The sequence below is a fragment of the Crinia signifera genome, chromosome 1 (assembly GCF_055691185.1).
Source record: "Crinia signifera chromosome 1, ASM5569118v1, whole genome shotgun sequence".
In the NCBI taxonomy this organism is placed as follows: Eukaryota; Metazoa; Chordata; class Amphibia; order Anura; family Myobatrachidae; genus Crinia; species Crinia signifera.
In genome coordinates, this window is record NC_139217.1 from 287,263,131 (window position 1) to 287,288,993 (window position 25,863).

Sequence of the window (25,863 nt, forward strand, 5' to 3'; positions counted from 1 at the left end):
ACATTTGGTTTACAGTATTTACAGCATAATAATAGCATGAATTTTAAAAGGACTATTTTTTTATTTTAAAGAATCATGTCAAATGGTCAAATAGGGATTTGGAAAACGTGTTTTGCAAATCTTAGCTGCTTTCCTATCATTTTGCGAATATAAAGAATCATCAAGCTTGTGAGACAAGGCTCAGTTGAATAGGGTAGAATAATCCAACCCAAATGACTTCGAGTCTGAAAACATGTTTATGTCAAGGAATACATTTCATCATTAAACATAACAAGTGACAAATATTAAAACACATGTGTAAGAAAAGACACTTTTACAGTACTAGAGGAAGTAGCTAACAACCAGAGCTTAACAATTCAAAAATAAATTAAATATATTTGCAAATTCTGGTTAAAGGCAAAAACAAACAGACATGCACAAAATACTTCAAAGTAGTAAAACAACAAACATATATAATCAAAGTACCCATAGATGATGTTAACTGCAACACAAATACATACAGTAGTAATATGAAGTAAGGCAAACATGACTCAGTGGGGCAGATGTATGAAACTGCTGATAAAGTTTAGCACATAACAGGTCCCGCTTCTAAAATCATAACATCGAGAAGCGGGCACCCATTATATGCAGATATATTAACCCCAGCCGATAAGGAAAACCCGCTAGATCTCCAGCGCAGCCCAAGCCAAAAGCAGGGCTAGCGTTGTCCCCACAGTCGGGGATAGGGGATAGCCCTGAGCTGGTGAAGCGACCGGGGCGAATTAACGCCTGAGCGGCTGTTAATACATCGCCCCGGCCGCTAAACACTGGGGGGGGGGGGGATTGCAGGGGACAGCCCCGCCGAGCCTACTTCAGCGAGCTGTCACTAGCACATGTTAGGTGCGCTAGTAATACATTGGGGAAAATGTAATTCCCCCCCAGTTAACCAGTGTTAAGTGCATTTCTGCACTTAACGCTGGTTCATACATCTGCCCCATTATTTTAAGGTCCAATGTGGAGCAAGTTATGACATAATCCAAAACTAATGGCCTCTGATCTCTCTGCAAAGTCATTGAAACTTATATTCACATGAAATCATTCAAAAGTTATAGTTGTTTAGGAGGTCCAATGTTAAAATGTCATTAGCACATCTCGCTCTTGTACACTGGTGTGAAAAGGTTTGCCAAAAATAAAAGAGTGAAGTCCTGGTTTGATCTTTTCAGCCAAAGACATAATTATGTTGAGATCGCCCTCTGCTGTCAGATCCAGATCTGTTTTCAGACTACGCAGAGATTTAAACATTTTCTTGCCCTTTTGTCTGAAAAGCAAAATTGAGAATGTTATGTATTGAACACAACATTGCAAGAACAAACAATGCTCCTGTCCACAGGTATTTTTGTCTTACATATGAGGTAATGGAATGGTACTTGTGTATTATCATGGTGCCCAATTTGACTATGTACGCCGGCGTAGAGATCGCATCGCATGCAATCACATGCAATGGTACTTGTTGAATTTCACAGCACCCCTGGCCGTGGATCGCATCGCATGCATTTTTATCGCATGCAATGCCATGCAATTTAACACCCCCTCCAATATCCACGTCACCCCGAAGAATGGTGAGCGCAGCGAGGCCCGCGAGGGGATGCGTCCTCCCAACCTTTTCATACTCCACTATCCACGTCGGCGTGGAGTTGATTTTATAAAGTGTGGGGAGCGCAGCGAGCCTGAAGCGTGCTGAGCGCAGCGAGCCCTGCGAGGTGCCATGGAAAACGAGCCCAAAGCGTGGGGAGCCCCGCGAGGGGACACAGAATACAGGTAAAGTAATCAGCGTCTGCTTGCCAAGCTTCGGGCTCGTTTTTCGCTGCCGCTCGACATACTTTATAAAATCAACTCTACGCCGACGTGGATAGTGGGGGTATGAAAAGGTCAGGAGGACGCGTTCCGCTGCGCTCGCCATGCTTCGGGGTGACTTAGATAGTGGGGGTGTGCTAAAATCGCATCGATGTGGATAGTGGGGGTGTGCTAAATCGCATCGCATGCGATATGCATGTGATGTGATCTGTGGCCAGGGGTGCAGTGAAAATGAACTAGTAGCATCACATCACATGCAAACTGCATGCAATGTGATCTCACTACGCTGAATAGGGCACTAAGCTTTTTTCTTAGTGGGCACCCTGATTATGCACAAGTACCAATGGAATAAATGCCAGCTTGTGGTCACAGCCCTTCTATGTAGCAGATAAGTACAGATTGTAAACAATTTACAATTCCTTTTAAAATATCCTATAAATAAAAATGTTTAAGTTTAATACAAACGACCAACATTTATAAAGTATCTATTTTGGAGATACGAGATATAATTTTGTTTCTCATGGTCTGAGGGTTCTTCAGGTGCATTTTGGCAAACTCCAGGCCTGCTGCCATGTGCTTTGTCTAAGAAGTGGCTTCCATCTGGGCACTTTCCCATACAGGCCTGATTGGTGGATTGCTGCAGAGACGATTGTCCTTATGGAAGGTTCTCTTCTCTGTAAAAAAGAATGCTGTAGCTCTGACAGAATGATCATCAGGTTCTTGGTCCCCTCCTTGACTAGGGCGCTTTTCCCCAGATTGCTCAGTTTAGACGGCAGACCAACTCTAGGTAGAAACCTGATCCAAACTTCTTCAGTTTAAAGATGATGGAGGCCACTGTGCTCAATGGGATCTTCAAAGCAGCAGATATTTTTTTGTACCTCGAGAGAATCCTGTCTTGACAGTCTACAGACAATTCTTTTGACTTCATACTTGGTTTGTGCTCTGACATGCATTGTCAAGTAGGGGCCCTTATATAACGGTGTGTGCTTTTCCAAATCATGTGCAATCAACTGAATTTACCGGTACCACAGATGGACTCCAATTAAACTGTAGGAACATCTCAATGATAATCAGTGGAAACAGAATGCATTGGAGCTCAATTTTGAGCTTCATGGCAAAGGCTTTGAATACTTATGTACTATAAGGATACAAATATAATAAAATGTAAAGTATGTCATTTCTTCGTTTTTTTTTTTATAAAATTTGCAAACATCTCGCAAAAAATGGTTTTCACGTTATCATTTTGGGATATTGTGTGTAGAATTTTAAAGGGAAATAATACATTTATTCAATTTTGAAATAAGGCTGTAACATAACAAAATTTGGAAAAAGTGGATCGCTGTGAAATATATATATAGGTTATCAGAGCTCTCTTAGCCAGCGGAAGTTCTAGGATATCACATCACACAGTGGTGCACCATCCATTTGGGTGACTGTTTTGTGAACAGAGAATGGTTTTACCCCATAGAAATTTCAGAAGTGGGTGGAGCCTACTGATATTATAAATACGGCCAGTCAAGGACTCCATTCTTATCAGGATTTATCAAATAAAGATCCATTTTTTTCAAATGACCAGTGATTGATTTTTATATAAACATTTTAAGAACACTCTTCGCTTTACAGACCTTGTTGTGGGGTCTAATCTCACCACGCCCCTGATGAAGTCATTCTGACGAAATGCATTGGGTTGGTTTTAAATAAAGAATTACTGGTCTGAACGAAGCCTACGTCTCATTTCATAAACGGACAAAATAACTTTTATACAAAATCAGATAGTTATATCATGTTGATGGACTAACTGTATTGGTCAGGCATGTTCAAACTGTGGCCCTCCAGCTGTTGTGAAACTACACATCCCAGCATGCTTTGCCATAATTTAAGTATTCTTTAATAGCAAAACTGTGGCAAGGCATGATGGACTTGTAGTTTCACAACAGCTGTAGGGCCATAGTTTGGACATACCTGGTCTAGGTGGTACTAGTTATAGCGCACTCCGATAACCCCATCTTTTTTCTTGTGTACCTAGGCTCTCACTAACAGGAGAGTCTTATCGGAGGGGCAGCTGAACTCTAAATCAGGATTAGCGCAACAGAGGCTACCCCACTTGTTCTATATCTATCTTTCTATCTCCAAACGGTCCGGCACTTCCACTGTATTGATTGAGGTCACACACACACACACACACACACACACACACACACACACACACACACACACACACACACTATAAAGGAAAAAAACTATTCAGGTGACTGACCATTATAGATAACAAACATTGTGATCAATACAGAGTTAGTCCTGCTTCTGCAGCTATGAAAGCTTCCACTCGTATTGAAACGCTCAAAGAAAAGCAGCACATCACTGCATCACTGACAGAAAATTTTCCCAAAATCTTAAATATCACATCACTCACAACACGGATCATGTTATTTAAGATACATATACCACTCTGGTGTTCGTTACACTCGGATATATATGATGTGTCCATATACATCTAGCCTCCTTTCGCATTAAACAGCCTTCTAGTTGCGGCACGCAGTGGCAAGTCTTGGTAGTGCATAGTCTTTTTGTGAAACCTTTTCCTGGAAAATGGGTCATATTCCTAAAGTGATGCACAAGCAGCTTCCAATTAATATTCTGTGTGCAACTGTGGCTATATCAGCATATAAAATGCTAATGTAATGGTGCCCAAACACGGTGCGATAGCACCGTGCGATGCGCACTCCCACGGCATCGCACAGTACCAAAAGTAGGTGCTGCACATACTTTTTGTACTGCCCTCGGATAGCATTGCATCACACACAGCCCATAACGGGTGCAATCATCGCACCGTGTATGGGCACCTTAAGTTAAGAGTGCTTTTCAGTAAAACACTTATACAGAAAAAAGGACTTCTTGTGTGCACAATAAATCCTGGGTTCAGCTAAACAATCAATGTCAGAAAATGTTTTATAGCATACTGTATATAGAGGAACACAGGTGTTCAGCGCTTCCAGGGTTCACAAAATCAAAGTTATTTACAACCATGTGTGTGGAACAAATAAAAGTTTTCCCATGCATATGTAGGAATGATGAGAACAGTCGTTTTTTGTTAAAATAGGTGCAAGGGATAACTAATATCAAACGATTTGTAGATCACTCTCCTCCTCCAATATCAGATTTACATGTACAGGGAAAAATACAGGGAGGACATAACGTTTAAAACATACATTTTAATAAAGGTTTGCACTTTACATGCTTTTAAACTACATAAAATTGTAAGTAAGAGCTCCTTTTGCATAAAATGCCAGCCAAGCCTGTCCGGCTCAAAAGCAATAGAAGAGATTGCTTCTGCAGCAGGGGTGACTCGGAGGGTCCGGTGTGATACGCACGGGACCCGCTGTCAGTCACCTGCAATTTGGGCTCTTTCCCTCTGAATGATTGCTGCAACCACAGGGAAAAAAAACCCAAATTGCATGTACATCGTCTAGTGTATGGGGGGGCCTTAACAATGCATAAAGCTACTTGCATATTTTGGGTCTGGATTTACAGAAAACACAACCGACCCACAAAGAAAGCTGAACAGAAATCTACAGCTATAAAATGGTATAGTCCAGGCCAGGTATCAGAGGTAGCCCTACAAGGCAGCAATGTTTTAAGCCGGAAGGACCCAAATCATTTTTCAGCACTGCATGCATTACTTCTCATGAGAAACCATGAATGTGAATGGCGTTGACATGATTACATTTGCACACTTCTAAAAAAAAATTATATACTAACAATTATTATTAAAACAGTAATCTGAGGACTAAATACTAAGTAGCAGAGCCACAGTAGTCAATGTAAACATGCATATAACCAAGAACTTACGTGTCATCTTCAATATATTTTATTAGGGTCAGGGCCTTTCTATGAAGTATCAGCAAAAACTGTGCCAGAAATGTGCTCCTTAGGGACAGGTTTGGCTTCAACTGGAATACCTAAAAAACAATGAAACTACTATGTAGAACATATCATGGCACGTACCCTGCTACAGCATGTACTGCAAGTGCCAGTTTCTCAGTGACACACATTACTGGATGTTTGGCTGCATACCAGTAAGCTCAGAATACAACATGCATCGAGCAAGCTAAGCAGCTGTATAGACAGATTTTTCCTTTGGCAAAACAAAACCAAAACTATTGCTAGCAGTGTAGTAGTTAGGATGCCAATCCAATTTGGATGCAGAAAGTAAATTAAGCCTAAAAATTCTCCCTAGGAGAAACAAGTAAATGCAATAACATACTGTACATAGATTTTATTTACAGAGGTCTTCAAACAAGACTCATGCCAATTTTACAATGCAATATGGCTTAAAAAAATAAATAAAAAAAATGGTAGGAACATTTTATTTTTTAAAGATGGGGGTTAGGGAGGTATCCTATTGCCTATTTCGACATTTTAACTGAATGGTTTTATCTAGCTATCCTTCTTTTTTGCCATGCGGTAAACTACCTGCTATAAGACAATAACACATGGGATCTAGGATAAGTTACAGGACCCATAGATTATTGCCGCATAGATTAAAGCCAGTTTCCTGGGGCTGCTTATTACGGATTCTGTTTCACATGCCAATACGTGACAGCTATGGGGTCAATAGGATGTCCATTAGCTGCGGTAATTCACTGCATCAAATAGGATATCTCCTTTAAGGGGCGCACATGGGGTAATACGACAGCTATTTCGGTACTTGTGTACTTTCACGGCTCCCATCGCATGCCATATGTTGTGGCATGCGATGGGATGCGATTTTTGCAGTTTTAAGCATTTTTAAAATTCGCATGCGATCTTTAACAGAAATGCATCCAAATGCATTGAAATTAGTATCAAACATGTTCAATGGCCCCCAAATGTTATTTTTCAGGCTTTACCACCCCCACTATCAACGCGAACCCGAAGCATGGCGAGCGGAGCGAGCCCGCGAGGGGCGGCGGTATGCGTCCTACGACCTTTTCATACCCCCACTATACACGTCGGCGTGGAGTTGAGAATAGAAAGTGAGCCCCGCGGACACCGGTGAAGCCCGCGAGGGGACGCGTATACCTGTGAAGGTATCCGTGTTCCCTCGCCACGCTTCGGGCGCCGTGGCTCACTGCGCTCGCCACACTTTCTATTCTCAACTCCACGCCGACGTGGATAGTGGGGGTATGAAAAGGTCGTAGGACGCGTACCGCCGCCGCTCGCCACGCTTCGGGTTCGCGTTGATAGCGGGGGTGGTACAGCCTCAAAAATGACATTTGGGGGCCATTGAACATGTTTGATACTAATTTCAATGCATTTGGATGCATTTCTGTTAAAAATCGCATGTGATCGAATCGCTATGGATGGACATCGTGGGAGCCGTGATTGTACACAAGTACCGCTATTTCTAAGCAAATCGGACTAGATCCCTTAGAAAATAAGCACGGATCGCTCCCACAGCGATGTAAGGCCCTTGCATCAGTACCGCCTGACTGGATATATATACTGCATGCAGTCAACATCTAGTCATCTCCAGTGTTCTCTCACCAGAGAACAACTGGCCCGCATGGATCGTTCAGCGCACACTGCAGGTGTGCTGAGCATTCCGTGCTTAAGCATCGCTTAGCTCAGGCTCTCCCATCCATCTCTGTGTACAGGGTTTTAGATATCCTATCTTGGCCAAAAAACTCTCATGAGCGGTATGCCAAACTGTATATAAGACAAAGGATTAATAATTGTAATAGTTTTATAAAATTATTTTACCAGTTTTAAATTCCTTGTTTGAGTCTAATAATGTGCATACCCCTGTATGATGTAGAACAATGGAAAATGTTTCTAGAGAAGTACATTAACTACATTAAAATGGTATTTAAAAAAAAAAAATAACGCTTTCTTTAACACCTCCACCCCCCAACCGGGAAGCAGTCATCTATTAGAATGAACTTAGGTCTACAGTCATTAGGTCGACCCCACTAGGTCGACTGGCAGGAAGGTCGACCTGACTTAAGGTCGACTTGGGCCAAGGTCGACATGACTTAAGGTCGAATTTGCATAAAGGTCGACATGAGGAAGGTCGACTGGTCATAAGGTCGACATGGGGTTTTTCACTGTTTTTTGAGCCGACATGTGCCGACAGGCGGTATTTCATGCCCTACCATCCACTAGGGCGTGGTGGGAGAATAAAATAGTGTGCCGAGCGCAGCGAGGCACCGTGCCCGAAGCATCGCAAGCGAAGCGAGGGTCCGATTCTCATTGCCAACTGTGTCCATGTCGACATTCGGATAAAAAAAACAGTGAAAAACCCATGTCGACCTTATGACCAGTTGACCTTCCTCATGTCGACCTTTATGCAAATTCGACCTTAAGTCATGTCGACCTTAAATCAGGTCGACCTTCCAGCCAGTCGACCTAATGACTGTAGACCTAAGTTCATTCTGACAGATGTACCGATTCCCCCCAACCACATCATTGTCAGCGTTAAATTATATACAATACCTGTTCTAAAAAGTTTTGGACAAATGTGTCTCTGTGAAGGATATCTTGAAAAATATTCCTAGAACAAAAAATGTGTGTGTCATTAAAACATGAAAGACGATAACACAATATAATAAAACAGCATTTTGATTATGTCATACTTTAAGTCCTATAGAAGCCACGCTGCCTACAGGAAAGCACTTGGCGGTTATATACCGTACGTCATTTTATTTGTTAAACACAAAATCCCTGAACAGTTATTTTACATTTACCTAGTGAGAAATAAAAATGTGTTTAACTCATCCAAGCCTATCGTTGTGTCTAGCCAAGTTAGTGGAGGTGGCTCCTTTAGTGCAAAAGAATTGGAGGTTCTAAGGCGATAATGAAATTACCATTTCACTGGGCCTTTGCTTACTGCCAGCAACTCTGCTGCACTCATCTCTTCATCTGCTCTACTAAGCAGCTAACTGCAGTTTTCAGCTATCTATTAATACTATTTTCCAGAACTGTCTGTGAAGACGTTCAAATTAGCTTTCATACACTTAAGATGTCACTCAGTGTGTGTATTTTAGACAAGCAGAAAAATGTGGTTTGACAAGTATTCACAGCAGGAGCTCGATTTATTAAAGAAAATGCTAGAAGAAGAAACTTCTTAATAAGACAATTGACATGTAACACAGGCTTTGCTTACAAGTTAGGGGTGAAACTTTCATCTGTGTGTATGACTGAATCTCCTGCCATTTCTTCGTCTGAAGTGGCCTTCCACAAAGCTGCCAGCTCTGCCCGCATGTACCGTCGCTGATTGTATGCGTGTTCATGGCATGGGGGCATCTGCTTAACAGTGTTTACGTCCACATCAATATGAGTGGCAGGGTAGGGAGCGTACATAACCTGACGAAACGGCAGCACAAAGCTCCCAGTAGCATCCTGAAAGGGACAACAGACTCCGTTGAAGTTTTTTCACGATTATTTAATAATACATTGACTTCTGCTTATATTAAATCCTTTTATTCTTTGACATAATCTATTTACGCTTAAGCCCCCATTTTACATTGAAAATATATTGCAAGTTTGATGGAAACACACTGGTTGTATGAGGTCATTTTATGATCTGTAACTACCCAATTTGCTTAATACCCATTTCCAATTGTGCGGTGCAACGGAACTTGCTGCACTATATAAAAAATGGTTAATAATAAAAGAATACATGATTTTGAAATGTTGCAAAACACAATATTTGGTAGAGAAAGTAAGAATAAGTGGGTGGCCAGTAAAAGGACCTGAGACTTTAATTCTACAGACAAAACTCAGCAGGTAATGGGCAAGCAGATAAAAGTGACTACTGACTTAAATGGGTGCCGGACGGGGTCCCGACAGTCATTTACCTGACGTCGGGATCCCGACAGTCAAAACTCTGACGGCCACTGGCTATTCTCCCTCGTGGGGGTCCACGACCCCCATAGAGGGAGAATAGAATAGGTGGCACGCGTAGCCCACAAGGGGCTTTGTTGCGCTCACCATGCTGTCTGGGTCGGGCCAATGGGATCCCAACGTCGGGATAATGACTTGCGGGATCCCGACTGTCGGAACCCTATACCACACCCGACTTAAATGATCCTCGCTCAGTTTTGGAGCTTATCAACCTTTGATTATTTAAGCTCTCTGTCCATACACTGACCTTCAGCAGGCCTTGCACAAAGAGTCCAGATTCGTACTTGAATGAGGTCTCAGATCTACACATCCTGGAGCACTTCCGCTCTGCAGGAGAAAGGAACAAGCACAGGGTCCTCACCATCTTTACCATAGGAAAAAAAAAAAAAAGACAACAGTTTGGATTAATTCCGTTTTAATAGCATATTTTACTTTACATATTTAAAATTATAAAATAGGATTACAAAAATAAATATTTAAAAAGCTATGAAAACGCAATGATAACGCCGTGGTTTGTTTTTTTCAATCTAATGGTTTCAGAATGGATATAGCTTTCTGGGAGTGTAGTGGAATACACAATTTTAAAATGCAATATACAACCAAATATGGACCTTCTTGAATCATGGTTTCCAAGAGTATCAAACTACATTTTTTTTTTGATAAATAAAAACAAAAAAACAGTTACATTGGGAATATTGTACTTATTAATCATACTTAGGGACAGGGAAGCTTCATTCAGGTTAGCAGGTGCCATCTTTAGGGGCTTTTATAGACAGCCATTAGGACGTATGGGCTCCCTTGTTTGTAAACGGCAATAGAGTATGAATGGCGAATGCAGGTGGTGAATATATTTAATACAGCTCTATTCTGCCCTTTGTACATGTTGTACTATGTATAGCACCTTAGTAGAGGTTAGTTAGTATAATATTTCACAAGCATAAATACAGATTCATGCGTTGAGACATAGGGGTGTATTCAATGCGGCCGGCAAGGGGGTTAAATGGCAGGGAACGCCGAAAACAAGCAGTCCTCGCCGTTCCAGTCGCTCACCCTGTTCAACGCGCTGGGGAAATTCTTGCTGTCAGAGGATAGTGAGGATTCCCCCAAACAGCTAAGCTCACAGTTTATGCAGGGAGCCCACTGCATTTAGCCACGAGCCTTGCTGTTTTAGCGGCCGCATATGCCGTTTCCCCCTCACTCCAAAGACCTAGCGAGGGGGAAACGGCGGGGTTGAATACTGACCCTGTGAGCTGTGACAGCGATCAGGCAGCTCTGCTCATTGTCACAGCTCGTAAAAAGCATTTAATACACCCCACAAAGTAGGCTGATAGAAAATAAACTATGGGGTATATTCAATTCCAGTCGGAAAAAAAGATGTCAGTTTCCGCCTAGAATAGGTTGTTGGAAACCAGGTGGATTGGTGAAATAGCTGCCAATCCACCTGCTCTTGTCGGAAACCTGTCGGGTATGGCCCGGTTTCCGTCAATCTCAATCCGACTTGAAAAGATGCTCACCCGGTGCCGTCCTCCCGTCCGCTGGCCTCCCGCCATGTCACTGGCCTAGTGTTCCCGTTAGGCTTCTTTCACGGGTCGCTGCGCTCCGCCCCTTTCAATCCTGCTAAATTCCGCCCTGCCCTTTTTGGCCCACCCTGCATAGTAATACGCTCTGCAACTTATTGTCTCCCCGGCCATGACGCTCCGCTCAGCTCCTGTCCTGTGTCCAGCTCTTCTGGGCAGCATGCACCCTCCCCCCTGTCGCGCTGACACACCGCTCACCTAGCAAGAGGTGAGCGGTGTGTCAGCACGACAGGGGGGAGGGTGCATGCTGCCCAGAAGAGCTTGACACAGGACAGGAGCTGAGCGGCCGGTTAGACAGCTATTACAACCATCATGCCTCCTCCTTCTGCCTAGCTGACACGCCGCTCACTGCCTTATGTGAGCGGCTGTCAGCGCTATTACAAGCAGTCTGGCCTGCCTCCTCCTCCTGCCTAGGTGACACGCCGCTCACTGCCTTATGTGAGCAGCTTTTACAAGCAGCCTGGCCTGCCTCCTTCCCCTGCCGAGCTGACACACCGCTCACCTCTTGCTACAGTATGTGAGCAGTTGTCAGCTATTACAACCATCATGCCTCCTCCCCCCTGCCTAGCTGACACCACGCTGTTCACCTCTTGCTATGTGAACGTCTGTCAGCTATTACAAGCAGGAGACCCAGTGCCAGGAAGGAGAAGCCCTGCACTTGCAAAGAGAAGCAGAGTCGGCGCCGGTTGCTGAGACAGGGAGACCCTGCACCAGGAAGAGAAACCCTGCACTGCTGGCGGTGGGAGAGGGAGATCCAACGAGAAGAGGAAGGTACACAAGACATTCAAAGTGTCACTATGTTTTCAAACCCCTGCTCAACCTTCTGCCCCCCCTCCTCTCGCCATGTGTGCCCCTACCCACGTGTTCCGCTGTCCCTGCCATGTGTGCCTCTGCCCCTGCCCATGTGTGCCCCTACCAATGTGTGCATCTGTCCCTGCCAATGTGTACCTCTGTCCCTGGCTGTGTGTTCCTCTGTCCCTGCCCATAAATTCCTCTGTCCCTGCCCATCTGAGCCCATATCCATCTGTGCCTCTGTCCCTGCCGTGTGTGCCCCTACCCATATGTACCTCTGTCTCTCCCCATGTCTGCCTCTCTCCCTGCCCATTTGTGCCCCTGTCCCTGTGTGCCCATGCATGCCTCTCTTCGTGTCCCCAAATTTTGGCTCAATCTGTGTGAGTGTATGTAAAGTTTGGCTCAACCGTGTGGCAAAACGTGAATTTTTTCCTTAATCTGGATAGCATGACGTGAATTTTGGCTCATTCCTGGTGGCTTGACGTGAATTTTAGTTCATTACGGGTGGCATGATGTGAATTTTGACTCAATATATGTTGCATAACGTGAATTTTTGCTCTCAGTGTGGCATGATGTGAATTTTTGCTCAGTCCGGGTACCTGGATGTGAATTTTGGCTCAGTCCGGGTACCTGGATGTGAATTTTGGCTCAGTCCGGGTACCAGGATGTAAATTTTGGCTCAGTCTGGGTACCAAGGTGTGAATTTTGGCTTAGTCCGGGTACCAAGAAGGGGATTTTTGCCTCAGTTTGGGTACCAGGATGTGAATTTTGACTCAATCCAGGTGGCAGGACGTGAATTTTGGCACTCTAATTTTAGCATAAAGGTGCCCATACACAGAGCGATCCTTTTTTGCGAGGCGATGGGCGGTCCTTCGCATCACACAGCACAAAAAGTATGTGCTGCATGTACTTTTTGAACTAGATTGCATCTAGTTCAAAATGCACGCTGCTTAAGCACATCGCATACATTTTTAACTAGACGCAATGTGATCTAGTTCCAAATGCATGGAGCACATAGCTCCATGTATGGGCACCTTAAACTGAATTTTGGCTGATTCAGTGTGGCATAATGTTTATGGGGCAAGTATAAGGGGGTCTACTATTGTGTTGCATAATGTACATAAGAGTACATGGCATGGCACACTACACTCAAGGACACGTCCCATTTTAGGTGGCCACGCCCCCTTTTCCTTCGGCGCGCACATTGCCCCAACCTTCACTTTTAGATACCACCACTTTAAAATTTCCACTTCGAGCCCTGTCTTTATAGATATATATCTATATCGATATATATCTATATAGATATCTATCGCATCGTTTTGCCCTTTAAAATTAAAATGTGCCCTCCTGACTTAAAAATGTGCCCTCACGATTGAAAAATGTGCCCTCCCCGTGGTCAGCACCCTGCCCTATAAATTTCTAGAGTGAACACTACTGGCCTGTGCCGGTGCTGTCCCGATTTCCGCCGCCTTTCAGCCATATACCACTGCCTAGTGTTCCCGCTAGGCTGTTTTAGCGGGGCGCTGCGCCCTGCCCGATTTTTAAAGGGCAAAATGCTCCCTGCCCATCTCGCAGCGCCCCGCCAAAACAGCCTCACGGGGAAGCCCAGCGTCTCCGTTGACGGCGATGCCTGGCGCTTCCCCGGCAGCACAGTGGCTTCGGAGGGGCCGGGCCCGCCCCCTTTGATGACTGTCGCAGCCGGGCCAGCCCCCTTTGATGACAATGGTGGCCCAAGCACGCCTCGTTCATTACGGTGGCGGCCCGGGCACGCCCCCTTCATGACGTCGGTGACCCGGGCACGCCACTTTCATGATGTCGGCGGCCCGGGCACGCCCCCAGCTGTGACGTCTGCGTGCCCGGTCCGCCCCCCAGCGCCCTGCCCGGTGTCACTCCTAGAGTGAACACTAACTGCCTCCTTCCTCACCCGGGTGAGCATCAATCAACAGTCACATACGCCGCTGCATTTAATAGGTAGTGTTGGATCCACTACGACAAAAGAATGTCAGAATGAATCGGACACCAATTGAATATACCCTTACGTGTGTGGCTAAAGATAAAATTGATGAAAACTCCCCCAATCACCTGTGTCAGAGTGGAATCCTAACTAAAAGAATGTACATGAAACGAAGTCTATCATGCCGCTATTCTTTAAAAGCTACAGCTACCAACTGCTGCCATCTATTACAAGAAATTGCAAAAAAAATTGTCGATACTATGTACTCATCTATATGCCCTCAACTTGGGAATCTGATTACTATGACAAATATATCATGTTTTGTGAGAGTGTGTGTAAAGCGCTTTTATAAACTGAGCACGTCAGAAAGATCAAGCACTGCTGGTAGAACGCTATACAAGCAATGTGATCACAAGACAGTGTGATATTTACACAAGCTAACTCACTGCAAACAGAGGGGCTCTACTCAGCGTAGTTTTATTGATTTGTCTTTCTGAAAAGCAGGACACAAGCAGCAGCAAAAACAATACAGCATTTTTTTTTTATATGGATGGGGACTTGCATAGGGATCACTGGACCGTACTAACCGCAGACCTCACACAAGATTTTTTAACCGGATGATGATCATGGGTATGAAAAATAGATCAGGTTCTTCTTTATACTGTCCATATTTAATTATCTGCTATGTCATGATGTTGGACAGAGCACAGACAAAAGGAAGCAACGGGAGAGGCATAGCCGCTAGATATCACTGGTGCTGCTGACACAGATCAAGGTTTCCTCACCATTCCTAGTACTTTAGTCTGAATCATGGCCACATTCCTTACAGCAAATAATAACATACAAGTTATATTGTCAAAGCCAGAAACAGATTCCCTAGTTGTATTCCCTTATGACTACAATGGTGACCATAAGAACAGATAATCAATTCTAAAGGCCCCCAATACACTGGTCCGATTTCTTTCATATCCTATAAAGTCCGATGCGCGGCCCCCTGTTCGTCAGACCTCAAACTTCTCACACTCCCGGTGGCAGGGAACGAGTCGCATGCAATACATTACACGTCAAAGGAGAACATGCAATTTATTGCATGCGATCCTGAACACCTGGGAAGGTCGCCGGCAGCTCTAGGGGTATCAGATGGCCATACTCTGCCATCCAATGATTTTTCCAGTGTGTGCAGCCCAGGACTTACTCGGTGGCTGTGATAGAAGCAGTTGGATTAGCGCCATAGCTGATGTCACATGACTTCCCCTCAAACACCTAGTTACACCTGTTCTTTCCCAGCCACTCCCAGAAAACAGCCAGTTACCACCAAGAAATGCCGGCTTTCTGTTACAACATACGTACAGTCAGCAATCCCAAAAAAAAGTAGCAGGATTTTATTTTAAGATGGCCTTGCGCAAGCATGTGCTACCATCTGTACACATGCACAGTCTATTGATAATTGCTCGCAATGCAAATCTGCAGCTATGCGAACAGGTCTGAATAACCCCAGTGTTAGCATTTAAGCAGGAGAAAGGCGGTAAGTGTAATATACAGGTAGTAGAAACTGCAAAATCTCTTAGCATTGCTGCAAATACACAGAAGTTACATTTTAAAGACTTTACTGCAGAACAAGTTCTTTTACCACAAACAAACACTTAATCAATTCACCATCACCTTTATACTTCTATTCACATAATACAAATTCACATTTCAAAATTAGAAATGACTATATAGTGAGGAATGCCAGTCTAGTGAAAGACTAAGGGGGATATTCAATCACCCGCAGCCATCTCCCGACGGGGGAGATGGCTGCAGGGCCCTATTCAATGCTGTCTTCCCCGACAGCATTGAACAGGGTATCTTGGCAGAACAAGCCCGACTTCACAAGCAGCTCGGGGCCACGCCGCCTTCTCATCCCACTGCAGGTGGGACATTGAATCCCACCTGCTTGTTCTCGGTCAAGCAGACAGAGAACCGGACAGGGTCACAGCTGTCGGGCCAGCTCGACAGCTGTGACCCCAGATTGAATACCCCCCAAAGTCTCTTATCAATTGCCTCTAAAATACATGGTAGTGCCTTTACATGGCCAAGTCTACTTGTATAAACTAATATTGTTCGGATCGAAATATTTCCATTACCTTATTGACTTTCTCTGCACTGCTGCCTACCACCACCGAGCAGCCACATGTCTGCAAATGTGAGCTGATGGCACTGTTGAAGAAATAGAACATATACTTAACCAAGTGTAGCAAATATTATTACATTTTATTTATAAGGCGCCACAAGTGTTTCGCAGAACGACACCAAAACAGCATGGCGAGACAGAACTTGTACACAGTACAGCAAGGGAGTAGTCAGCATACTGCTATGGGCTGGTGGCCAGAGGCAGGAGAGGAGCATTTACCAGTAGGAAAATATGCAGGCATAAATGGTCGATAAGTAGGAGAGAGCAGTAAGTGATTTGTGAGGAGAGGAGGGCTATAATGACAAGAGGAAGGAAGGCCCTGATCTGAAGATCTTACAATCTACAGGGAAAGGGGGACAGACAGATAACATGAGGTGTAAGAGAGTGGGAGGTGGACTGATGGCAGTATGTTAGCAAAGCAGAGATGATCAAGGCATGAAGCACAGGATTGGAGGACCAGCCTCAGGACTTTGATGAATAGGTGGGATTTCAGTGCCTGTTTGGAGCTTTACAATGCCATAGAAGAAGGTGAAATGTATACATATGAGTGTCTACAAAAACAGACCAAAGAACAAAACACCCAACAATTATGCACACAATTATGGAGCACTGTACATTTTATAACAATATGGCCTTTAGGAGCACAGCCTTATCCAAGAAAATGAAAGCAACTGAAATACAAAAAAACCTTTATAAAATATATTTGTAACATTACTTGCTGAGAAAACCTTCATGGCAGCTGTCACCAATGTCATCATCATTAAGGACAGTAGTAGCAATCTGAAAAATAAATGTGAGGAATACAAAAGAGGATAACTATCATAAAGTGCTAGGGTGCTAGTGCTGGCTTTTAATAATCGCTATTGAAACGCTATGAGGGGAAAGATGGGAGTTCTATTTTACATGGGATGTTGCTATGGTCAACCAATCAGAATCTACTTCTTATTTATTTAGCACGTTGTAGAAGATATTCGATAGTATCTGATTGGTTGCCCATAGCAACATCCCATGTGAAATAGAACTCCCATCTTCGTAAATTTCCCACTATGTTTGTGGAAATAGCATTTAATTGGCCAGAAACATATGCAAGATTCATATATTCAGTCAAACGTTGAGCATATCAGCATTACATCATCATAGTATAGTCAGGTCTCGCAAAAAGCTGCAGAATGACTACCTAAGGCTGGAGCCACACATTGCGGTACAGCGGGTCCCATTCGGCGGAAAGAGCCTGAACAAATGCCCCTATACAGCCGTCCACAAATAGACATTGGGTCCGCAGCCACCGGCTCCATGCTTCACTTGGTCGGGATCGTGTTTTGTATGCTGTTCTGCAGGATTCTGCAAAAATGCTGTGACTCCGCACAGCCTCCTTCCGGCTAAGCGGGTCCTGTCGCTGTACCACAAAGTGTAACAGATATTGCAGTAAAATCAGTTTGCCAAACTGTTCACTGATACTGCTAGAATCTGTAAGAAGCTAATTCTAATACAAATATGTATATATATATTCACAGCATGCAAGAGAGATTTATTGCATCTACTATGCAGCACAGCAGACAAAGCAGAGGGCAGCAGAGAGCTTCACATCCCAGCACTTCCTAAGAAATGAGAGCTGTGAGAGGTGACACCGGAATACATTAAATACTATGCTGGCAGACAGATTTGGGGTAAAAGGCTGATTTAAAGACTTACATCTATTTCTTCAGGAACACCATGTGACTTCATAGATGACAGCAGCTCCATTATAGGGATAACTTCTCCAGTCAACATGGAAATGATGCTCTGGCCCTGTTCAAAAATAGAGGGGAGGGATCAGAAAGGGCAATTTAACAGCAGGTTACAAACAGGCAATGGAATATAAATGAGGTGCAACATCTGGAGCGTAAGGGAAAAAAAGATTTTATGCTGAAACACTCAGAATATTCTCAGGAATAATATCATATTAGATGGGATGTTTGAAGGAAGTATATATAGAATCATCTAGTTCCTACACAACAATTCAGGACCATACACATCCATCTGGTGGCTGTTTTACATTTGATTTTACGGGAAAAATAATTGTAAAATAACTCTTAGACACATTTTTGCTTAAACATACTCAGGCACTGCTTGTAAAAAAAAAAAAAAAAACCTGAAAGGAAAGAAAAAAAACATTTGCCAAGGCCAAATATTCAGAGCCAGCCAAACATTGTGGCCTGCATACATAATGGGGCACATGTTGCTACCAAACTGCATAAGCAATGAAATTGTTGCTCTGTTCATGCTCCTATAGCTGCTGGGGGGAATATTTCTTCTCGCAGCCTCCTCAGGTGTTAGAAGAAATGTGTGCATAGTCCATTGTGTGGCGCCCTATCCACTTCTTAATACTCCTTTCACATTACAGCTAAAACTCGGGTAAATTGCAGATTTTTAAAGGGTATAAAACTGTTCCAGCTGTAATGTGAAAGATCCACTCTGAATTCTCCGGTTTTAGAAAACCGGTATTTCAACACGGTTTAAAAGAAGGATCCTACACAGTTCTGAGCAGTTTACTTTGCAGTGTGAATGGCTCAGAATCAGTATTTGCTATCCTTGTAGCATTGAGCAGGTCCAGCTCCGTGCATATCTATTGAGTGGGACTCAGTGCATATTAATGAGCGGATCCGCGCCCCCCCAGCATATTTAATGAGCAGGTCAGTGGCGCACGTCGTCGTCGTCCCTGACAATACAAGTCTTTTTGTGTACAGTAGACTGTGTGCCGATGTCCTGTTGCTGCTGCTCTGCCGGGGACACAGGCAGTAGGGCGGAGTGAAAAAACTGAAATTGAGAAATTCAAAATCGGCTAGTGTGGAAAAGTTGTGACTTGACCTGAATAAGAAACGTGCAAAAACATTTTGATCTGAGTCAACATCTTCTGTTCTGGCAAGAGGCCTGAAGTTTCACTTTTTTGGTGAAAATGACGAAAACTATGAAGATGCTCCGATCTAGTTAAAATTATGTCAGGATGTCTTAGAGTGGTTCATTAATATACTTTAGCATAGTAAAAGAGAGTACGAGCTTGTCCTAGTGCAAAGTGAATGACATTGGTGGGAGAAAAAATCCCTAATAATTGACCCATTTTCATGGTCACAATTGTGAATATTGTGTGTTTTCTCCTGAACGTGTTTATAATAGAAGAAGCACAAATACTCTAAATGGAATTTCGGTGACACTGTGTGAAATATAACACTGCATAATGGCCCTTAATCAGACAGTACAGTCCCAGTACAAATGTGTTCTCAAAATAGGCAAAACAAATGCTGCATTGCAGGTGGGGCAGATGTAACGTGCTGAGAGAGTTAAATTTGGGTGGGGTGTGTTGAAACTGAAATCTAAATTACAGTGTAAAAATAATGCAGCCGGTATTTACCTTGCACAGAAACAAAATAACTCACACAAATCTAAAGGTGGCCATACATCTACAGATCGATTGTCAGATTGGGCCGGTTGGAACAAACAGCTGGTAATATCTGAATGACAGTTTTTCAGCATTTCAAAGCAAATGGTCAACTGTCATTTGCTCTCATCTTTTACCAAGATTTTGTTTCAACCAGACAGATCGGACAATAAATCTGTAGATGTATGGCCACCTTAAATCTCTCTGCACATGTTACATCTGCCCCACCTGCAGTCCAGCATTTTTTTGCCCATTTTGAGAACAAATTTGTACTGCGATCAGGTCTGATTAAGGGCCATTATGCAGTGTTATATTTCACACAGTGTCACTGAAATACATGAAATTGGATTTATGCTGCTCTCTTTGCAGTGCATATACAAAGATAGACAATCCTGTGTATATAAATAAGAAATAACTGTTGCAGTCTGTTATTGAAAAACAGTAACTGTTACAATAAGTTTTACAAATAACAGTGTAAACTGTCTTATGTATCATTTTACATATCACTTCTGTTTATTGACAGAAAAACAGTGTTGCATCCCCTATACTGGGAACATGATTGGGCTGCATTACAGCATATAATTATGCCAAAGATAAGCCAATATATTAACTGTTAAATACGTTGAAGTGTATTATGATGTAATAAATTGTAAGCTTGCAGCAGGGCCCTCTAACCCCCAAGTCTGTCTGTCATTACCCAGTTTGTTTTATCACTGTCTACTATTGTAAAGCACAACGGAATCTGCTGAGCTATATAAGAAACTGTAAATAAATAAATAAACAAATACATTGATTCAAAAAATAACAGGTTAATCATTCTATAAGTGGTGTCCAGCAGTACATATATGCCAATCACTGTGTTCATTTCTAGGCAGCAGGGCCGTCTTAACAGCAGTGTGGGCACCTGGGCAAAGCAATGCACTGGGGCCCTTACCCATTCTCCCCTCCTAGGGGTGGAGGGTGCTATCAGCAGCAGCTGTGATGTCCCACGGGTGGCAGGGGGTGCTCTATCTTCCATTCAACATGTAGGACCTGGAGCAGTAACTTCTGCTAATTACTCCTTTACTGCACAGGTGGTGGGAGGGTGAACACTAACGTGTGGAAGGGGGCACTGAGCTGTATGAAGGGTCCCTTGTAAATGACTTCCAGGGAGGTAGGGGGTGTTTTATACACAGGGGACAGTTGGATAATGGAGTGGGCTTAATATTCGTCATTTTCCGGTGGAAGGGCAGCTTGTTTGACTGCAGATATCGCCATTATCTGGAAATAGATTTCTTAGCCTAGTATAAAAACCTAGAGTCCCAACTTTCAGGAGGTGCTGGGAACTTGGGTATCAGAGATCAGGAGCCAGAGCAATCCATTGACAAAAATATAAAACTACACCAGACATTTGGAGCTGGAGCAGGGACCGGCTGCTTGAAGGCTGATATCTCTGGTTCTGGGCATGATAGAGACAAGCCGCTAGTGTCAGAGAGAACCTGAGAAATATGACTGGAAATTGTAATTAACAGGTCGGATGTGGACTGCTGCTTTGAAGTTGGATATCTGCAGTTCCCCAGGGCCGATTTTCAAAATTTTGGTATCCCTGGAAAAAGGGGACCCTCAGCTATCAAAATACAGCCCTTATACCCTGGGGGCCCCTGGGCTAGTGCCCATTAAGCTCATACAAAAAGACAGCCCTGCTAGGCAGGATTGATCAGCAATACTTATTACAGCATAATGCACTTTAATGTATTTAACTGTTAATATATTGGCTTATCTTTGGCATAATTATATGCTGTAATGCAGCTGCAGGTGGGGCAGATGTAACATGTGCAGAGGGAGTTAATGTGGCCATACATCTACAGATTTATTGTCCGATCTGTCTGTTTAGAACAAAATACTGGTAATGGATGAGAGCACTTTGCTTTGAAATGCTGGAAAACTGCCAAAAACTGTCATTCAGATATTACCAGGTATTTGTTCCAACCAGCCAGATCTGACAATCGATCTGTAGATGTATGACCACCTTTAGATTTGTGTTGAGTTATTTTGTTTCTGTGCAGGGTAAATAGCTGCTGCAATTTAGATTTCAGTTTCAACACACCCCACCCAAATTTAACTCTCTCAGCACGTTACATCTGCCCCACCTGCAATGCAGCATTTGTTTTGCCCATTTTGAGAACAAATTTGTACTGCGATCAGGTCTGATTAAGGGCTATTATGCAGTGTTATATTTCACACAGTGTCAATGAAATTCCATTTAGAGTATTTGTACTTCTTCTATTATAAACACGTTCAGGAGAAAACACACAATATTCACAATTGTGACCATGAAAATGGGTCAATTATTAGGGATTTTTTTCTCCCGCCAGTCAGTCACTTTGCACTAGGACAAGCTCATACTGTTTTTTACTATGCTAAAGTATATTAATGAACCACTCTAAGACATCCTGACATAATTATAAATAGATTGGAGCATCTTCATAGGTTTCGTCATTTTCACCTAAAAAGTGAAACTTTAGGCTTCTTGCCAGAACAGAAGATGTTGACTCAGATCAAAATGCTTTTGCACGTTTCTTATTCAGGTCAAGTCACAACTTTCCCACACTAGCCGATTTTGAATTTCTCAATTTCAGTTTTTTCACTCCGCCCTAACAGGCAGCTCTTTAAAAGCCTCTGTGCTAGACTGGCAGGCTCACTGAGCAGCAGCGGACACTTGAAAGAAGCAGTGGCGATAGGACTTTAACTTCAGAGGCGGATCCTCCAAAGTTGCGGGATCTCCTGCAGCGGCTGTCAGCCTGTCAGTCACTCGGCAGCGGTGGGGGAGGGGGCGGCAGGGACTGCAGGACGTCAGCAGCTCTGCAGCAGCAGGTGGGAGCGTGTCTAAGCACATTTTGTATGTGTTTAAGGAATCTATGTTTGTGTGTGTGTGCAGATGCACAGTATGTGGGAGAGGAGGAGGGGGTGCCCCGCAGCAGATACAGGGGGTAGAGGGGCAGTCACACACATGTATGGGAAGATGCCACTACACTAACACGTGTCCCATGTAAGAGCAGAGACTGGCACTGGCGGCATGGAGTGAAACTGGGGTTACAACATGCAACTTGAAAGGGGTTGAACAGGCTTTAGACCTGTTTTTGAAATGTTTACAAAAACAGGTTGAAAGCAGGTTTGTAATGAGAAAGCAGGATTAGATTTTGCTTTTCAGAGCCTGATCAACTGAATGCTCCACCAGGAACTTATTCTTATAGATGCCCAGCAGTGTTGCCCAATACAGCTGAATCACCACCAGTGAGTCTGCCCTGGACTTTGGGCCTGATTCAGAACTGCTTGCAAGGCTGCGAGTGTTCATAGCTCAGTGAGCAGGTAAACGCTGCCGCGCTCTTTGCACGGCTGCAAGCCCCTACTCCAGACATGTCCAAACTGTGGCCCTCCAGCTGTTGTGAAACTACACATCCCAGCATGCCTTGCAATAGTTTTAGTATTCCCTATAGCAAAACTGTGGCAAGGCATGATGGGATTAGTTTCACAACAGCTGGAGGGCCATAGTTTGGAATAATCATTCGATGGTTAGTGGTTGTGAATGGATTTGCAACTAATCGCATGGCTGCGGTATTGTCACAGGCTTGCACAGGGCGGGATTTCACTCTGGCGGGGCAGCGATTATCTGATCTCAGGTCTATGAAAATTAGCAGCCCAGCGATCAGGTCTGAATAGCCCCCTTAGTCAAACTTCTTAGTCAATTTAAGGAAGCAGAAGGCAGACTAGCTATCAGGTAACAGAAGCCTTGAGTATAGGATTTTGGGTGAGGAGCTTGGAGTAGACAGTGGACTACACAAAAAAGGAGACAGTTTTTTTGTGTCAGGGTTCAACCTTATCAGAGTTTTTCCCACCAAAAGACTGAACTATTGCATTATACAAAAATCTAATTAATGGAAGCATATCTTATTAAAGACTGGAGAGGATGAATTTTCATATGACTAACACTTATTACTTAAACTCATCCCATGTGAAGCTTTTGTACTGCAATGTCTGGAAGGTAGAAACCTCTCAAAATGACAGCCATGTACAAAACACAAAACAGGAAATAACCTACTGTAAGCTGTACTTCCACACGGCCTGCCCACCAGTGCACGAATACTGTAAGAACAGACAAGTAGGAGGACAAGCAGCATACATCACTGCAACTCGTCAACAAAATGATAGGATAGCCAACTATTTCCAGAATAGGGCTTGTGTGAATACTTCTATATGCAGCCAGCACTGCAATTAAAAGGTACATGTTTGTCTAAGCACCGGAGAATATTTTCTGCCCATTCATGACTATGATGCACAAATGACATACAAAATGGACTAATTAGCTAAAAGGGAGTATAATTGTCAGTGTCATTGACTCCTTCAGCAACCAGATGCAATATAAAATATAGCTGTGACATCAGTCTACTGTACTTCTTACACCAGATCTGACAAACTAAATATACTATTTGACAGAAGAGTTATATGGGTTATAATCACCTCCTGTAATCTTTCTGAAATCTCCCTTGTAATGCTAAGTTTTTGGATTGTATGGTAAACTACAGAATTCAAACCCTCCAAAAAGTACAAAACATCTTTAAATATATTTCAATATAGATTAGAACTGCCTCATACTTTGTGCATCCATATCCGTCCTTTCCTGATGATATGTGCGAGACGAGCCACGCAGACCCGGTGTAGAGGCAAGTAGAAGCATAGCTCGCTTTGTGGTAAAATTATAGAGAGGCCATAAGTGCTCCGATCACCATTCCAATTCCCATCAAAGATAAGAGACACAATTATCACTCCTTTCTCTGCAAGCACGAAGAATTTGACATCAATGGCACCGCTTTCTGCATTTCTCAAGATCTCGCCATTCAGAGTGTGATTTGCCAAGAACGTAACCTCTCCATCACTGAGAACCACTTCATCAGTCTTGGGGGCCCAAATATGCCTCACTCGGGGTCCTAGGATGTTGTCCCAATAAGCAAATGTAGCAGCAAGAAGTGGCGAGTAGCCATCAATACTGATCAGTGTTTTGGCCACAGCTGGAGAAGGTGGAGGGCAAAGAGCTGCCATCTTTTCATTTCAGTGGTGGAACTCTGAAAACTACCTGTAGTCAAAACAAAGCAAAAAAAAGTCTTACTTCATTTTTATGCTATTTGAATTCCCAATATAATAATCATTCAAAAATAGAAATAAAATGTAATTGTTTGCATGAGACACATTATGTAGTGTCATACAATGAATGGTATTATTGAGGTTTGGGACTGATTGGAACATTAATGTTAGTGGCAACATTCCCAAATATATGTGCAATTTCTTGGAACGCAAGATATCAGAGGTAAAGCAATTTTATGGAGTGTGTGTGTATACTTGATATCTTGAGTTCCAAGAAATTGCACATATAATTGGGAATGTGGTCTAGCAAGCTGCCTCTTTTAAGACCTGTGCAGTTCCTCCTTCCTGCCTGGGGTGTCACTCTCTGCTGTGAGGTTAGTAACACACTGCGATCTGTATCTCAATTCTGAGATACAGACCAGAGTGAGCTAGAGGCACTAATGCAGAAAGTAACACCCCAGTCAAAAAAGTTTTGAAAGGTGCAGCGTGCTAGAATTAACACCAGGGGCCAAATGTAATAGGGTGAGAGCCTATTACATTTGGCTCCAGGTGTTATTCACAATGAAGGCAGTTTTCTATAAGGAATGTGCAACAAAAAGTCAATCAGGCTCTGATTGGCCACCTCATACAGTAGCACACCTGCCACGTTGGGGATAAAAAATGTACTCCCTTAGTACCAGAACACCACTACATACAGTATTTATGAATCAGTAGTTATATACTACTAGTAGTACAGGTTGAGTATCCCGTATCCGAGTATCCGAATTATTCCGAAAACCATACATTCCAGAAAGTGAATAAAAAATATTTTTTTTGCTAAAAACTCACTGGGGACATCTGTAACAGCACTACTGGTGACATGATATGTAACTGGCACTATATATGTGCAAGAAAATGATTGCTTGGCATTCAAATTCAATAGTACACATTTTGTTTCATGTTTTGAAACCTTGTTTTTTAAACAAATAAAATATATTTGAGTGTATTTTATGTGGTAATAAAATATATTTGTGTGTATTTTATGTGTTTATACAGCATACATGCAAGATACTTCAAAATACATAATTGAAATATTAAAATATTCCGAAATACGGAATAATCCGTTATCCAAAATTCT

The 25,863-nt window shown here is 43.1% G+C and overlaps 1 protein-coding gene across 3 annotated transcripts in view; it reads right to left on the bottom strand.

Moving 5' to 3' along the window:
• Window positions 1-217: 217 nt before the first annotated feature.
• Window positions 218-25,863, bottom strand: part of C9orf72 (C9orf72-SMCR8 complex subunit) — a 36,017-nt gene continuing 10,371 nt past the window's right edge. For all 3 annotated transcript variants that reach the window (XM_083185525.1, XM_083185532.1, XM_083185517.1), the window contains exons 2-10: window positions 24,261-24,738; window positions 17,906-18,001; window positions 16,929-16,993; window positions 16,167-16,239; window positions 9,965-10,081; window positions 8,978-9,213; window positions 8,308-8,365; window positions 5,683-5,792; window positions 218-1,297 (exon numbers count right to left, since the gene is read on the bottom strand). In XM_083185525.1, the coding sequence (XP_083041651.1) occupies window positions 1,111-1,297; window positions 5,683-5,792; window positions 8,308-8,365; window positions 8,978-9,213; window positions 9,965-10,081; window positions 16,167-16,239; window positions 16,929-16,993; window positions 17,906-18,001; window positions 24,261-24,704 (1,386 nt within the window). In that variant the 5' untranslated portion in view covers window positions 24,705-24,738 and the 3' untranslated portion in view covers window positions 218-1,110. The remainder of the gene's footprint in view (window positions 1,298-5,682; window positions 5,793-8,307; window positions 8,366-8,977; window positions 9,214-9,964; window positions 10,082-16,166; window positions 16,240-16,928; window positions 16,994-17,905; window positions 18,002-24,260; window positions 24,739-25,863) is intronic.